Genomic DNA, 17384 nt, shown 5'->3' with positions numbered 1-17384 from the left:
TATTGGGGAAGATGCCAGAGCTATGGATGATGTTAAAGAGTTTATGTATAGCCAATTGGAATTTGTGGTCTGTATATTTTATCATTTAATTGAGGATACCATCAACACCACAGGCCTTTTTTGGGCTGGAGGGTTTGTATTTTGTCCTATAGTTCATTCAATGTAATTAGAGAATCCAGTGGGTTCTGGTAGTCTTTAATAGTTGATTCTAAGATTTGCATTTGATCATGAATATTTTTTTGCTGTCTGTTCTTTGTTATAGCTCCAAAAAGATTGGAGACGTGGTTTACCCATACATCTACATTTTGGATAGATATCTCTTCGTGTTGTTGTTTGTTTAGTGTTTTCCAATTTTCCCAGAAGTGGTTAGTCTATGGATTCTTCAATTACATTGAGCTGATTTCTGAAATGCTGTTCCTTCTTTTTCCGTAGTGTATTTCTGTATTGTTTGAGTGATTCACCATAGTGAAGGCGTAGGCTCAGGTTTTCTGTGTCTCTATGTTTTTGGTTGGATAGGTTTCTCAATTTCTTTCTTAGGGTTTTGCATTCTTCATCAAACCATTTGTCACTGTTGTTACTTTTCTTCAGTTTTCTGTTAGAGATTTTTAAATTTGATAGGGAAGCTGAGAGGTCAAATATACTGTTTAGGTGTTCTACTGCCAAGTTTACACCTTCACTATTACAGTGGAACGTTTTGTCCAGGAAGTTGTCTAAAAGGGATTGAATTTGTTGTTGCCTAATAGTTCTTTGGTAGGTTTCGACACTACTTTCCTTCCATCTATAGCATTTCTTAATATTATTCAGTTCCTTTGGCTTTGATGCCTCATGATTGAGTATAGCTCTGTTCAAGTAGACTGTGATTTTGCTGTGGACTGATAGGGGTGTCAGTCGGCTGACTGTGAACGCTCTTAGAGACTCTGGGTTAAGGTTAGTGATAAAGTAGTCTACAGTACTACTCCCAAGAGATGAGCTATAGGTGTACCTACCATAGGACTCCCCTCGAAGCCTACCGTTGACTATGTACATACCCAGCGTGGGACAGAGCTGCGGGAGTTGTGACCCGTTTTTGTTGGCTATGTTGTCGTAGTTGTGCCTAGGGGGGCATATGGGGGAGGGAATGCTGTCTCCCTCCAGCAGGTGGTGTTTTTTCGTTGTTTCGCCTATCAAGCAAGGAGTTTTTGTATGACGTCATTGAGTGTCGAAGTAGGTCAACAAGAAAAAAGGAATGGCTTATTTGCTACGTGAGGTTTATTTGATCGAATATAAGTTTCGTAATGCTTAATTTGTTACGAGTGTACTGATGTAAGTAGGACACGTGACTCCCAGGCAACTTTGAGAAAAAACACTTTATATCAGAGCTGTCTCGGCGATGGTTATGCATATTCATGTCATAAGGCTAGTAGCATAGCATCTCTCTCCATTGAAAACAGGCGGTTGACGTAAAACCCTTATCGAATATTAAAAAAGGTATTACAATAATGAGATGTATCCACCAATCCAAAGAAAGGATAAACTGGACAGGCCGCTTTGTGGATAACGTCGACTCCCATTGTTAGGGCAGAGAGACATGCATCTTGTCAGTATATCCATAATCGTTGTCCATGACAGTTTACCCAATTTAACCACAACATTCAGAAGTCAGAGAGCATAACCGATCCTAGATCAGCGCTCTGGAGCAAACTATCGCTGAACAACGGCAGTCGTGTTATAGCGACTGTTGCTTTTGTTGTCAGCAAAATGGCGACAAGCGGAGAAGCCCCTGAATCTTGGTACCTGGCTCTGCTCGGCTTTGCGGAACATTTTCGCACCTCAAGTCCCCCCAAGATCCGTCTCTGCGTCCACTGTCTGCAGGCGGTGTTTCAGTTCAAGCCGCCGCAGAGGGTCGAAGCCCGAACCCATCTACAACTGGGCTCGGTACTCTACCACCACACCAAGAACACCGAACTCGCCCGGAGCCACTTGGAGAAAGCGGTGAGCATTTCCTAGGAAACTTCGTGGATGTGGTGGAGGGGAAAGGAAGGCCGCAGTTAGGGCAAAGCGGTCTGTGTTACAAATCAGAAAAGTGAACCAACGTGCTTGATTTAATCAGTGAGAATATTACATTATCGCGTGACAGCTTACAATAATTGTTAGGATATCAATAAAGCAATGCAACATTCCATGTACAAAACTGATATTGAAACTAACTTTCGCACTCTGTTTTCTTCCACAGTGGTTCATATCACAACAAGTATCCTTTTGCATTAGAATGATTTCGTGTGTGAGAACATGCATCGAACTCAGTAGTTCTCAAACGTCTCCTCGTTCCATTTATTTGATCTATTCCCGAACTAGCACACCTGATTCAACTTGTTAATTAATCATCAAGATTCAACTTGTTAATTAATCATCAAGCCCTTGAAAAAGTGAATCAGGTGAGCTAGTTCTGGGCTACGACAAAATTGTGAAACATTGGGGCTCCCCCCAGGGAGGGGAGGGACTGTTTATATGGTTGTTGTTGCGAGCCACTTAGTCAATAAGCATCGTTCAGTTTAGCACAAAAATGGAAATCCGTATTTTGGAAAAGTTGAAGAAACAAAGGGGGAAAAACCTGGGACAAGAGATGATGTTGAGAGAGAGAGAAGTACCAAAATGGGAAATCATGCTACAGCAGTTCGGAAGGTGAAACTGACAAGAGGAAGATGGTGGCAGGGTTGAGGGAACCAGGAAAAATAGAATACCGGTATGTACGTTAGTAGCTCAGAATGTGAAACTGATGCGTGACATGTAGACATGTAGGGAGAGGATAATGTGAAAAAAGGAGGAGTGGATTCGGAGCTGCAAGGTGTGGAGGTTGATGTGTCTGTGAAGAAAGAAAAGGATGACAAAGATGATTCTGGCCCAGTGGGATTGAGAATTTTGGAGAGAATGCATCCTTGCCTTCTGGCTGATTACATATGTGGTGTCAGGTTGGGTGAAGAAGAGTTTGGGGACTGTTGAGTCGGTGAAAGTAACTCAAAGTGGACTTGTGATGATTTTTTTGTGTTTCTTCTGTCCAGAGGGAGCGGGCACTTCTCACCACGTGCCTAGGGACAAGAACTGTGACTTGCTTTGCTCTCCGGAGCAGGGAGTCGTTGAAAGGAGTGATACCTGGGGTGACGTTAAGTGTTAAGGATGATCAACTGAAATGGAAGATTCCCAGTGTCTGACGCCCGTCATTTAGTGCGACGCAGACCCGGTGGAGAGCGTGGCGAAACAGAGAAGACACTCTTATCCCATGAGAGCTTTTGTCCTGAACCCATTACAGTGTTTTAGGTGCCAAGTCTTATGTCATGTTGCAGCATTGTGTAGGAGGGAGATTCCTAAATGTGAGAAGTGTGCAGTCCGGGCATGAGACAAAGGAATGTGTAGTTTTGGTGGAAAGAGTTGTGTGTGTGTGTGTGTGTGTGTGGTTTAACTGTAGGGGTACCCATGGTACTGGAGAGCAGAAGTGTCCGGTGAGGGAGGGGCAGGTTGAGGTTGCCAGGATCAGAGTATTACAGAAGGTGTCGTATGCTGAGGCAGTGAAGAGAATAGTAGAGGAAGATGGATCCTAAGAGGCTCCCTGTGAGTAGGCAGAGACCAATCGAGAGTGATAGGAATAATGTGCTTCAGAAAGGTTGGTTTCTTCCCTTTCATAGCCGTGGTTATCAACTGTAGTGCAGAAATGGAACGTAAATCACAGAAAATAGATGTGGTGGCAGCTGCAGAGAAGTATACTTGGGTGTACGAGATTTTGCTGCAGAAGAGTTATAAGGTGTGTTGAACGATAGTGTCCCGTCCTCCCAGCAATCTTTCTTCCATTTTCCCTTCACAAAGTTTAATGAATTCACACTTAATGAATTCACACAATTCACACTAAATAAGAAAAATGTATGAATAGGGAGGCCGTGACCGGCCTCATACTCCAATACAGTAGGTGGCGGTGTATGCACCTCTCGGTTGCTATCCGCCATATTCAAATTTAAAGAAGGGTGCCCAGGGGAGGTTTGATAACCACTGATCTAACTGAAGAAAAGATGACCATGCTTTCATTTCTTTTTTTTACGTCTTCATTAATACTAGTGTTATTGTTCAGATTGCAGAAAAATACATTTCCTTTACAAACAATACCAGATCCCTCAGTTTGAAGATGTCAAATTTGAGGCTGCAAGTCTTCTGTCAGAGCTCTATTGCCAACAGGTAAGTGAAGTGTTGTTATCCTTGGCACCCTGTGGCCTTCCTTCACCTTGCACTTGGCCATTTCCTGAATTTAAACAGTTCTGTTCACTCTTGTCTTTGCATTTTTATTTGTCATCCTTTCTGCAGTTATCAGCCTTTTTTCAATACAATGTCATACTCATTAATGTGTCAAAATGTCATACTCATTCATTTTACTTTTTGGCTGTTATGTCATCATAAAATAAGCTTGATCAGTAATCCTTACATTGTCTTTTTCCTCATTGAGCTGCTTTTGCATGTAAGTGAACTCTGAAACTAAGATAAAGTAGCATATGGTAGTTTGTTTAAAAAACACTTCTAAATGTAGGTTTCTGTATTGTAGTAAAAGTTATTTAAGTTATTGAACTGATTATCTCTGGTCTTTTTTTGAAGAATCTGGTTGACTCTGCAAAGCCCTTGCTGCGGAAGGCCATCCAGATCTCCCAACAAACTCCCTACTGGCACTGCAGATTACTCTTCCAACTGGCGGTAAGTCAAACTAATAACTCAATCTGTAAATGTATTTAAGCTTTGAAATAACCTCTATTTACAGTGCCTTCAGAAAGTATTCACACCCCTTGACTTATTCCACATTTTGTTGTTACAGCCTGAATTCAAAATGGATTAAAACAAAAAACAATCTCACCCATCTAGACACAATACCCCATAATGACAAAGTTCAAATGTGTTTTTTTAACATTTTTGCTAATTTATTGAAAATGAAATACAGATATCTCATGTTAAAACCACCTTTGGCAGCAATTACAGCTGTGAGTCTTTCTGACACCTGGATTGTATAATATTTGCACATTGTTCTTAAAAATATTCTTCAAGCTCTGTCAAGTTGTTTTTTGACCATTGCTAGACAGCCATTTTCAAGTCTTGCCTCAGATTTTCAAGTAGATTTAAGTCAACTGTAACTAGGCCACTCAGGAACATTCAATGTCGTCTTGGTAAGCAACTCCACTATATATTTGGCCTAGTGTTTTAAGTTATTGTCCTGCTGAAAGGTGAATTTGTCTCCTAGTGTCTGTTGGAAAGTAGACTGAACCAGGTGTTCCTCAAGGATTTTGCCTGTGCTTAGCTCTATTCCGTTTATTTTTATCCTAAAAAACTCAGTAGTCCTTGCCGATGACAAGCATACCCATAACAAAATGCAGCTTGAAAATATGAAGTGGTAGTCGGTGATGTCTTGTTGGATTTGCCCGAAACATAACGCTTTGTATTCAGGACATGAAGTTAATTTCTTTGCCACATTTTTTAAATCCAGTTTTATACTAAACAAACGCAACATGTAAAGTGTTGGTCCCATGTTTCATGAGCTGAAATAAAAGATCCCAGAAATATTTTTCCATACACACAAAAAGCTTATTTCTCTCAAATTTTGTGCACAAATTTGTTTACATCCCTGTTATTGAGCATTTCTCCTTTGCCAAGATAATCCATCCACCTGACAGGTGTGGCATATCAAAAAGCTGATTAAACAGCATGATCATTACACAGGTGCACCTTGTGCTGGGGACAATAAAAGGCCACTAAAATGTGCAGTTTGGTCACATAACACAATGCCACAGATGTCTGAAGTTTTAAGGGAGCATGCAGTTGGCATGCTGACTGCAGGAATGTCCACGAGCTGTTGCCAGAGAATTGAATGTTAAATTCTCGACCATAAGCCGGCTCCGTCGTTTTAGAGAATTTGGAAGTATGTCCAACCGGCCTCACAACCGCAGACCATAGGTAACCACGCCAGCCCAGGACCTCCACATCCAGCTTCTTCACCTGCGGGACCGTCTGAGACTAGCCGTCCGGACAGCTGATGAAACTGAGGAGTATTTCTGTCTGTAATAAAGCCCTTTTGTGGGGGAAAAACTCATTCTGATTGTCTGGGCCTGGCTCCCAAGTGGGTGGACCTATGCGCTCCCAGGTCCACCCATGGCTGCGCCCCTTCCAAGTCAAGTGAATTCCATAGATTAGGGCCTAATGAATGTATTTCAATTGACTGATTTCCTTATATGAACTGTAACTCAGTAAAATTGTTGCGTTTATATTTTTGTTCAGTATACTTTAGTGCCTTATTGCAAAGGATGCATGTTTTGGAATATTTTTGTTCTGTATTTTTACTCTGTCATTTAGGTTAGGGTTGTGGAGTAACTACAATGTGGTTGATCTATCCTCAGTTTTTAACTCTTAACTGTTTTAAAATCATCATTGGCCTCATGGTGAAATCCCTGAACAGTTTCCTTCCTCTCCAGCAACTGAGTTAGGAAGGACACCTGTATTTTTGTAGTGACTGGGTGTATTGATAAACCATCCAAAGTGTAATGAATAACTTCACCATGGTGAAAGGGATATTTAATGTTATTTTTTTCTACCAATAGGTTCCCTTCTTTGCGAGGCATTGGAAAACCTCCCTGGTCTTTGTGGTTGAATCTGTGTTTGAAATTCACTGCTCGACTGAGGGATCTTACAGATAATTGTATGTGCGGGGTACAGAGATGAGGTAGTCATTGAAAAAATCATGTTAAACACTATTATTGCACACAGAGTGAGTCCATGCAACTCAGTATGTGACTTGTTAAGCAAATTGACTCCTGAACTTATTTAGGCTTGCCATAACAAAGGGGTTGAATACTTATTGACTAAATACATTTCAGCATTTCATTTTTAATTAATTTGTATATAAAAATATTTTAAAAAAGACATACAGTACCAGTCAAAAGTTTGGACACACCTACTCATTCCAGGATTTTTTTTTTTTTTTTACTGTTTTCTACATTGTAGAATAATAGTGAAGACATCAAAACTATAAAGTAACACGGGGGACCAGTATGAGAAGAAAAAAAATTATGCACTCACTACATTGACTCAAGTCGCTCTGGATAAGAGCGTCTGCTAAATGACTAAAACGTAAATGATATGGAATCATGTAGTAACCAAAAAAGTGTTAAACAAATCAATATATATTTGAGATTCTTCAAAGTAGCCACCCTTTGCCTTGATGACAGCTTTGCATACTCTTGGCATTCTCTCAACCAGCTTCATGAGGTAGTCACCTGGAATGCATTTCAATGAACAGGTGTGCCTTGTTAAAAGTTAATTTGTTGAATTTCTTTCCTTCTTAATGCGTTTGAGCCAATCAGTTGTGTTGTGACAAGGTATGGTTGGTAAACAGAAGAAGATAGCCCTATTTGGTAAAAGACCAAGTCCATATTATGGCAAGAACAGCTCAAATAAGCAAAGAGAAACGACAGACCATTACTTTAAGACATGAAGGTCAGTCAATCCGGAAAATTACAAGAACTTTGAACGTTTCTTCAAGTGCAGTCGCAAAGACCATCAAGCGCTATGATGAAACTGGCTCTCATGAGGACCACCACAGGAATGGAAGACCCAGAGTTACCTCTACTGCAGAGGATAAGTTCAATAGAGTTACCAGCCTCAGAAATTGCAGTCCAAAGAAATACTTCAGAGTTCAAGTAACAGACACATCTCAACATCAACTGTTCAGAGGAGACTGCATGAATCAGGCATTCATGGTCGATTTGCTGCAAAGAAACCACTACTAAAGGACACCAATAAGAAGAAGAGACTTGCTTGGGCCAATAAACACAAGCAATGGACATTAGACCGGTGGAAATCTGTCCCTTGGTCTGATGAGTCCAAATTTGAGATTTTTGGTTCCAATCGCCGTGTCTTTGTGAGACGCAGAGTAGGTGAACAGATGATCTCCATATGTGTGGTTCCCACCGTAAAGCATGGAGGAGGTGTGATGGTGTGGGGGTGCTTTGCTGGAGCCACTGTCTGCCTTGAATTCTAAATAAATCACACACTTAACCAGTATGGCTACCACAGCATTCTGCAGCGATACGCCATCCCACCTGGTTTGCGCTTAGTGGGACTATCGTTTTGTTTTTCAACAGGACAATGACCCAACACATCTCCAGGCTGTGTAAGGGCTATTTGACAATTAGCCTGGCCTCCACAATCACCTGACCTCAATCCAAGTGAGATGGTTGGACCGCAGAGTGAAGGAAAAGCAGCAAACAAGTGCTCAGCATATGTGGGAACTCCTTCAAGACTGTTGGAAAAGCATTCCAGGTGAAGCTGGTTGAGAGAATGCCAAGAGGGTGAAAAGCTGTCATCAAGGCAAAGGGTGGCTACTTTGAAGAATCTAAAATATATTTTGATTTGTTTAACACTTTTTTGGTTACTACATGATTCCAGAGTTGCAAGGAAAAAGCCATATCTCAGACTGGCCAATAAAAAGAAAAGATTAAGATGGGCAGTCAGATATATGGCTTTTTCTTTGCAACTCTGCCTAGAAGGTCAGCATCCCGGAGTCGCCTCTTCACTGTTGACGTTGAGACTGGTGTTTTGCGGGTACTATTTAATGAAGCTGCCAGTTGAGGACCTGTGAGGCTCCTGTTTCTCAAACTAGACACTAATGTATTTGTCCTCTTGCTCAGTTGTGCACCGGGGCCTCTCACTCCTCTATCTATTCTGGTTTGAGCCAGTTTGTGCTGTTCTGTGAAGGGAGTAGTATATAGCGTTGTACGAGATCTTCAGTTTCTTGGCAATTTCTCACATGGAATAGCCTTCATTTCTCAGAACAAGAATAGACTGACGAGTTTCAGAAGAACGTTTTTGAGCCTGTAATCGAACCCACAATTGCTGATGCTACAGATACTCAACTAGTCTCAATAAGTTTTATTGCTTCTTTAATCAGCACAACAGTTTTCAGCTGTGCTAACATAATTGCAAAAGGGTATTCTAATGAACAATTAGCCTTTTTAAAATGATAAACTTGGATTAGGAAACAGAATGTGCCATTGGAACACAGGACTGATGGTTGCTGATAATGGGCCTCTGTACGCCTATGTAGATATTCCATAAAAAATCAGCTATTTCCACCTACAATAGCCATTTACAACATTAACAATGTCTACACTGTATTTCTGATAAATTTCAATGGACAAAAAAATTGCTTTTCTTTCGAAAACAAGGACATTTCTAAGTGACCCCAAACTTTTGAACGGTAGTATACAGTGAGGGAAAAAGTATTTGATCCCCTGCTAATTTTGTACGTTTGCCCACTGACAAATAAATGATCAGTATATAATTTTAATGGTAGGTTTATTTGAACAGTGAGAGACAGAATAACAACAACAAAAAATCCAGAAAAACGCATGTTAAAAATGTTATGAATTAATTTGCATTTTAATTAGGGAAATAAGTATTTGACCCCTCTGCAAAACATGACTTAGTACTTGGTGGCAAAACCCTTGTTGGCAATCACAGAGGTCAGACGTTTCTTGTAGTTGGCCACCAGGTTTGCACACATCTCAGGAGGGATTTTGTCCCACTCCAGATCTTCTCTAAGTCATTAAGGTTTCGAGGCTGACGTTTGGCAACTCGAACCTTCAGCTCCCTCCACAGATTTTCTATGCGATTAAGGTCTGGAGACTGGCTAGGCCACTCCAGGACCTTAATGTGCTTCTTCTTGAGCCACTCCTTTGTTGCCTTGGCCGTGTGTTTTGGGTCATTGTCATGCTGGAATACCCATCCACGACCCATTTTCAATGCCCTGGCTGAGGGAAGGAGGTTCTCACCCAAGATTTGACGGTACATGGCCCCGTCCATCGTCCCTTTGATGCGATGAAGTTGTCCTGTCCCCTTAGCAGAAAAACACCCCCAAAGCAAAATGTTTCCACCTCCATGTTTGACGGTGGGAATGGTGTTCTTGGTGTCATAGGCAGCATTCCTCCTCCTCCAAACAGTTGAGTTGATGCCAAAGAGCTCGATTTTGGTCTCATCTGACCACAACACTTTCACCCAGTTCTCCTCTGAATCATTCAGATGTTCATTGACAAACTTCAGACGGGCCTGTATATGTGCTTTCTTGAGCAGGGGGACCTTGCGGGCGCTGCAGGATTTCAGTCCTTCACAGCGTAGTGTGTTACCAATTGTTTTCTTGGTGACTATGGTCCCAGCTGCCTTGAGATCATTGACAAGATCCTCCTGTGTAGTTCTGGGCTGATTCCTCACCATTCTCATGATCATTGCAACTCCACGAGGTGAGATCTTGCATGGAGCCCCAGGCCGAGGGAGATTGACAGTTATTTTGTGTTTCTTCCATTTGCGAATAATCGCACCAACTGTTGTCACCATCTCACCAAGCTGTTTGGCGATGGTCTTGTAGCCCATTCCAGCCTTGTGTAGGTCTACAATCTTGTCCCTGACATCCTTGGAGAGCTCTTTGGTCTTGGCCATGGTGGAGAGTTTGGAATCTGATTGATTGCTTCTGTGGACAGGTGACTTTTTATACAGGTAACAAGCTGAGATTAGGAGCACTCCCTTTAAGAGTGTGCTCCTAATCTCAGCTCGTTACCTGTATAAAAGACACCTGGGAGCCAGAAATCTTTCTGATTGAGAGGGGGTCAAATACTTATTTCCCTCATTAAAATGCAAATCAATTTATAACATTTTTGACATGCGTTTTTCTGGATTTTGTTGTTGTTATTCTGTCTCTCACTGTTCAAATAAACCTACCATTAAAATTATAGACAGATCATTTCTTTGTCAGTAGGCAAACGTACGAAATCAGCAGGGGATCAAATACTTTTTTCCCTCACTGTATATATATTATTCCACTGACATTATGGGGTATTGTGTTTAGGCCAGTGACACAAAATCTAAATGTAATCAATTTTAAATTCAGGCTGTAACGCAACAAAATGTGGAAAAAGTAAAGGGGTGTGAATACTTTCTGAAGGCACTGTACTTATATATTGATAATTAGTTACTTTCCTCAATGGTCCTGTTTCTTCCCCTCAGCAACTGCACACGCTGGAGAAGGATCTAGTGTCAGCCTGTGACCTCCTGGGGGTTGGGGCAGAGTATGCCCGGGTAGTGGGCTCCGAATACACCAGGTAGTGTATCATGGTACAACACAACATAAGTCAAACCATTTGAGCAGTTCTCGTCATGTCCGTACATTGTCAAGGTGTTGTTTTACTGCTCTGATGACGACTAGTGTTGTAGTCTGGTTATAAGATGTTACTGATATTCTTATGTTCTTTCCTCTCGCACAGAGCCCTCTTTCTTTTGAGTAAAGGAATGGTAAGTTGAGAAACATACTGATCATCTCAAGATTCTCTCATGATGATGAATTCAAATTAAGTCATGATAATTTCTATGAAGTAAATTCAATATAAAATTCTGCTGGAGCCACTTAGACCATTACTTCCTTGACTGTTTTAATGAAAGTCTTGATGCCCACCTAATAAACAAAACAAATGCTAATTTTGTGCTGTTTAATGAAAGGGATAATCCACCCCAATCCACTAATTCCTAAAATGAACAGTGTTAAATAACACTATGTTACCTGTTTTAAGAAGAGTGAAATGTCACCCTGTGTGTTTGTCTGAAGCTGCTGCTGATGGAGAGGAAGCTTGGGGAGGTGCATCCTCTGCTGACGCTGTGTGGGACCATCGTGGAGAACTGGCAGGGAAACCCCATCCAGAAGGAGTCCCTCAGGGTGTTCTTCCTGGTGCTGCAGGTCACACACTACCTGGACGCTGGACAGGTACAGAAATCAGTATCACTTTTATTCGGCAAGAACATTTACGCATACCTGGAATTTGATTTGAAGTGTTTCCGCCAGCAACAGACAAAGTATATATAGACAGGAATTTACGCAATCGACTTACTGTATTTGAGTGTGGTCACTGGTCACAAAATATAAGAGAAGGGCCTGTTATTGAAACATGTTTGAAATGGGACTTAATCAACACGACAGGAATTAAGAGCAATAAGCAAGCAGAGATGAACTCATCATACAACGCGCAGGAATTATTCCATATGCAGCCCCACTTGTAAAGGCACATAACTGATGTGATGAATACATTTATTTGGGCTGATAGGTTAAGAGTGTGAAGCCGTGTCTGAAGCAGCTCCAGCAGTGCATCCAGACCATCTCTACACTCCACGATGATGAGATCCTACCCAGTAACCCTGCTGACCTGTTCCACTGGTTGCCCAAGGAGCACATGTGTGTCCTCGTCTACCTGGTGGGATACAGACACTGTACATGACCTTTGACCTCTATGGGTCATATTGTTGTCACTACATATGTTAAAACAGTGACTTTACTTTTTTCTCACACAGGTGACAGTCATGCACTCCATGCAAGCAGGCTACCTGGAGAAGGCCCAGAAATACACAGACAAAGCTCTCATGCAGCTGGAAAAGCTCAAAAGTAAGTCATGGGAATCCTCACCATAGAGTTACATATAGAAGTAATTTCATAGGATCTCTGTGATCCTCACTCTCTGAACCTCACCCTCTCTCAACAGCTCCCAGTGATTTTTTTTTTAGCAGTAGTAGTATTCATGTGTTTTGTGGGTAACTTTCTGTTGTTATTGATTGTATTGTTGTGTTTTCTAGTGCTGGACTCCAGCCCCATCCTCTCCACATTCCAAGTCATCCTACTGGAGCACATCATCATGTGCCGACTTGTCACTGGTCACAAGGCCACGGCACTGCAAGAGGTATGGAACAGGCTTAACATGCACATTCATTCATGTATACAGATAGTTAGACTGAAGCACACATTTTTGATGATGTTTCCCTATTCTCAGATCTCTCAGGTGTGTCAGCTGTGCGCTCAGTCCCCCAGGTTATTCACCAACCACGCATCCCAGCTACACACTCTGCTAGTGAGTATCAGAGATGTTCCGTTTTTCAGGCCTTCTAATGTGATTTGTTATATCTGTATGTTATAAATTAAATGGACAGGTAGTAATTTTGTCCAGATGTTCTATGTTGTGCCAATCACATCCCTTATCACGCTTGTGGTCTGTTCCAGGGTCTGTACTGCATCTCAGTGAACTGCATGGATAACGCAGAGGCGCAGTTCACTGCTGCCCTGCGGGTGAGTGACGTGAGTGTCTCTACTAAGATACCTATTGGCAAAATTAGTAACCTCTTAGTTTTATATTTCTTGGTGTGTTTACTGAAATACCTGTTTCACTCTTCCAGCTGACGACGCACCAGGAGCTGTGGGCGTTCATCGTGACCAACTTGGCCAGCGTCTACATCAGGGAGGGCAACAGGCACCAGGAGGTCAGAGGGCATCGGGTGCATTCAGGATCGCAGGGTTGTGGTGATGAATGGGAATGGCACTTCTTGACTTGGGTCTAACATCCCTTTTTCTGTTATAACAGCTGTATAGTCTGTTGGAGAGGATAAACCCAGATCACAACTTCCCTGTCAGGTAAGAAAATGTGTTTATATGGTTATCTATGTATTTTGGCAGCTCCAAGTGCATTCTTGCGATGTTTGAATCTAAATTGACTCCTCCGCCCCTTGCGTTCCAGCTCTCACTGTCTGCGAGCAGCAGCCTTCTACATCCGTGGACTCCTCTCTTTCTTCCAGGGACGATACAATGAGGCTAAGTAAGTTTATGGCTCACCAGACATTGTAGCAACAGCACAATTTCTTTATGTATGTTTCCAATACATCGCATACAAATAATATCTTCACCACACACATTTTGAATACCCTGCTCAGTTGGAAAGAAAGCCTAAGAGCACAACTGTGAAGCCTAAACCAAAAATGAGCGTATGACTGTGTGTCCCATTAGGCGGTTCCTGAGGGAGACTCTGAAGATGTCCAATGCTGAAGACCTGAATCGTCTGACTGCATGCTCTCTGGTCCTACTGGGCCATATCTTCTACGTGCTGGGGAACCACCGGGTGAGATCACATCAAAGGGCACTCCAGGGTTTTATAGCAGTGTTTCCCAAACCACATAATGCCTCAGAGCAATGCTAGGAGGTGTGCGTCAATCTGAACTATGCATTTGGTGCTTTGTTTCCTCCAGGAGAGCAACAACATGGTGGTTCCAGCTATGCAGTTGGCCAGCAAGATCCCCGACATGTCAGTCCAGCTCTGGTCCTCAGCTCTGCTCAAGGGTAAGACGACAGAGGTGTGTGTGTGTGTGTGTGTGTGTCTGTGTGTGTGTGACATACTGACTGGGACTGTGTGTTTTCCTCCCTGTAGATCTGAACAAGGCTTGTGGGAACACGATAGACGCCCACGAGGCGGCTCAGATGCACCAGAACTTCTCCCAGCAGCTCCTGCAGGACCACATCGCTGCCTGCAGTCTCCCTGAGCACAACCTCATCAGTGTAAGGATCCATCAATCAAGCTATCAATATGGATATAATCCCTGCACAGCCTTCTAAAGCATAACTTCATTAGGATAAGAACTCATCAATCAATTAATCAATCGACATATATCAGTTAGTCATCATCCATCAATATCTTTGTACTGCACCATGGTGAATATCTATCCACAGAAAATGCCCTACATGCACAGCTAGAGGAATGAATGTGAGACAGTGAGCTGATGGACTGAGTGTTGTTGTTGTTGTTGTTGCAGTGGACGGATGGACCACCTCCAGTGGGCCAGTTCCAGGCCCAGAACGGACCCACTACCAGCCTGGCCAGCCTGCTCTGAGCACCACCACGCCATGAAAGGGCGAGAGAGGAAGGGAACGGTAGAGGGGATAGAAGGAGGATCGAGCATTGAAGGGAAAGAAAAGAAGAGGAAGACTCATATGCCGCTGATCTGCATACAGCCTGGATGCCGGTCTGTTTGAACATTGGTGTTACCATGCCAACGAGAAGAGCTAACTAATGCTGAAATGGAATACGACAGAGAGCGAGTACCTCAGACTGCCACTGGACACATAATGAAAGTAGAGTACCTTATAGAGTTGAAACCTCACATCTAATCTAACCTCACATATTTTACTGATATCCACATGGCAGTCAAAGCTAGCTTTTTGGTCTAGCTGGTGGTGTGTATGGTTGACAGAGCGAAAAGACCACCTGTACCCCAAGCTCAAGGCAGAACAATAAACCAGTGAGAAGACGGTCACTGGGATACTGGAGCACATGCGAGAGAGAACTTTAAACTGTGGTCCTCTGTAGCTCAGCTGGTAGAGCATGGCGCTTGTAACGCCAAGGTAGTGGGTTCGATCCCCAGGACCACCCATACACAAAAATGTATGACTGTAAGTCGCTTTGGATAAAAGCGTCTGCTAAATGGCATATTATTATTATTATTATTATTAAACAATGGTTAGGTCTTACACTCTAACAACAGTCCTAGAGTTGGAAATAAAGGCATTGGATTGGGTGAATATTTTAATGTCATATTGTTACTCTATTCATTTTTAATGGCAAATAGAATTTGGGGGGGCAGCAGTGTTTGCACCTGTTTTTTCACTAGGTGATAACTAAACTCAAACTTTACCTAGATATGTTATTCCTACTCATATTTTACCTTTTTGTTATACCTTTCATGTTTTGTATGTACCTTTGTAAATCTCCATGTTTTTTTAGGAATCTAAAAAGTACCGTCTGAACTCTCCTACCATATCCATTGCAACCAGAGGGGGGCACTGCTGAGTCATATTTGAGCAACCTGTTGGTGAAATTGCAAAGGACACTTTTACTTGTATTTTACAGAACTGTTTTTAATGAGTGATAGGTTTTTCAAGAATACCACAATTCTTATTCACTGTCTAATTATATTTGAATGTCACTGTATGGTTATCCCAATGCAGACTCTTATTTTCGCAGCCAAACAAACCATTTTGAAATGACACATGTGTTGTAAATATTGACCTCTTTATTTTTACCAAATGAATCATTTATTAGATTTTGTAAAGTTTAACTATTTATATACCATGTTTGACTATTATCAGTTTCACTATTTTGTTCCTTTTTGCAGATATGTTTTGGTAATATGACAGAAAATGTAAACGTTTTGTGACTTTTTCCCCAATGTGTATTTTTATGTTTCTTATGAATAATGATTTAAACATGTAAAGGCTAGATTTTGTCAGTTGTGAATCAAAATGCTAGAGCTACGACAGCCTTAAGTTTTCAATTGTTTTCATGTCTATTTTATACTATGGGGTTATAATAGGTATTGTGTTTTTCATTTTTTCAACACATTGTCAAGAAAAGTTTCAAATAAAATTGCTAAAGGAAATTGAGTTTTCTTGCATCCACTGTATTTTATGCTGATCCAAAGACAAAAAAATAGGCTATTACACTCTAGAGCATTGGTCCTGAGACATAACAAATCATCTAACAGCTCTGTTCAACCCATGTAACACACACCTTGACCCCAATCCTATGAGAATTGGATATACACAACACTTTAAATGCTCATTTTCAAATTTATGCTTGAGGGCACATTTATGCCCTCAATGTATGCTGGAAGAGATGTGTGGGAATGTCTGGTGAAGGCTGGGCAATGGTGGAAATGGCACTTTGAATTAAACTATTAAGAGCATAAATCAGTGTACCGGTATATGGGGATCGTTTCTGCATTGGAAATGGCTCTCCCCTCTATGCCCCTTCCTGAGAGAAGGGTAAAACCAAAGGTCTAATTGTGTGTAGTGTCTTGACCAAGGTTTGAATTACACATTCAAAGATTGTTGGCCAGACCAATGTTAACATTCTTTACCTTTTTGGAGGTTTCCATGTTAATATTCTAAAGCTTATGGGAGAGCCCAGCCCCTCAATGGTCTTGATTTTGTCCTCCAGATATTGATCAAACCTAAATGACTAAAGATGCGAACAGAGGGAAGGGTATAGAAGTCCCAGTGGCCCTGTTTCTTTGCAGTGTGGCATACGATCTGTATTTGAGGTTGTTGTACACAGAATTCTAATTTTTATTCCATATGAAACTATAGTCTTACCTGTCCATTTGTAGCTTGTTTTTGGACACAGGTCCAGGAATGGCTAAAGGATTGCAATATTTACCTGGAGCTAACCCTGCAGATAGCACTACTGGGTGATCTGAAAAGTCATAGTCAATCGATCAATAATATAATAATACTTTTAGCAAAAATGTTTATTGACAATCTGTAGAAACAATGAGGATAGAAAGGTTCAGAACTTTTGTAAAACATCACAGTACAGTTGAAAAATATATGGCAAATAGAAATCCAATATGGATGGTGTTAAGAGATAGATGGGTGGTGTTGAATGAAGTTTAAGGATGGGACTAACAACAACTAATAACAACAAGATAACTAATGTAAAGCATACTGTGTCCATTATAAGTATATAGGTTATAGGTTG

General features: G+C 41.5%; 1 protein-coding gene across 2 annotated transcripts; it reads left to right on the top strand.

The window, feature by feature from the left end:
- The first annotated feature begins 1264 nt into the window (after positions 1-1264).
- On the top strand, positions 1265-15272 carry LOC121581215 (MAU2 chromatid cohesion factor homolog). 2 transcript variants are annotated; one of them, XM_041896674.2, is made up of 19 exons: positions 1265-1971; positions 2213-2230; positions 4135-4200; positions 4612-4707; positions 11053-11147; positions 11310-11337; positions 11648-11803; positions 12141-12287; positions 12385-12475; positions 12664-12767; positions 12858-12935; positions 13085-13150; positions 13258-13341; positions 13443-13492; positions 13596-13673; positions 13862-13973; positions 14101-14191; positions 14280-14407; positions 14662-15272. In XM_041896674.2, the coding sequence occupies exons 1-19, from the start codon at positions 1738-1740 to the stop codon at positions 14737-14739; spliced, it is 1800 nt and encodes a 599-aa protein (XP_041752608.1). In that variant the 5' UTR covers positions 1265-1737; the 3' UTR covers positions 14740-15272. The 2 variants fall into 2 exon arrangements, with proteins under 2 accessions (XP_041752608.1, XP_041752607.1); XM_041896673.1 differs by having other exon boundaries at positions 1267-1971; positions 13085-13159.
- Positions 15273-17384: the final 2112 nt, after the last annotated feature.

This window comes from Coregonus clupeaformis, chromosome 14 (genome assembly GCF_020615455.1).
Source record: "Coregonus clupeaformis isolate EN_2021a chromosome 14, ASM2061545v1, whole genome shotgun sequence".
Classification (NCBI taxonomy): domain Eukaryota; kingdom Metazoa; phylum Chordata; class Actinopteri; order Salmoniformes; family Salmonidae; genus Coregonus; species Coregonus clupeaformis.
This window is presented reverse-complemented; position numbering and strand designations above follow the sequence as displayed.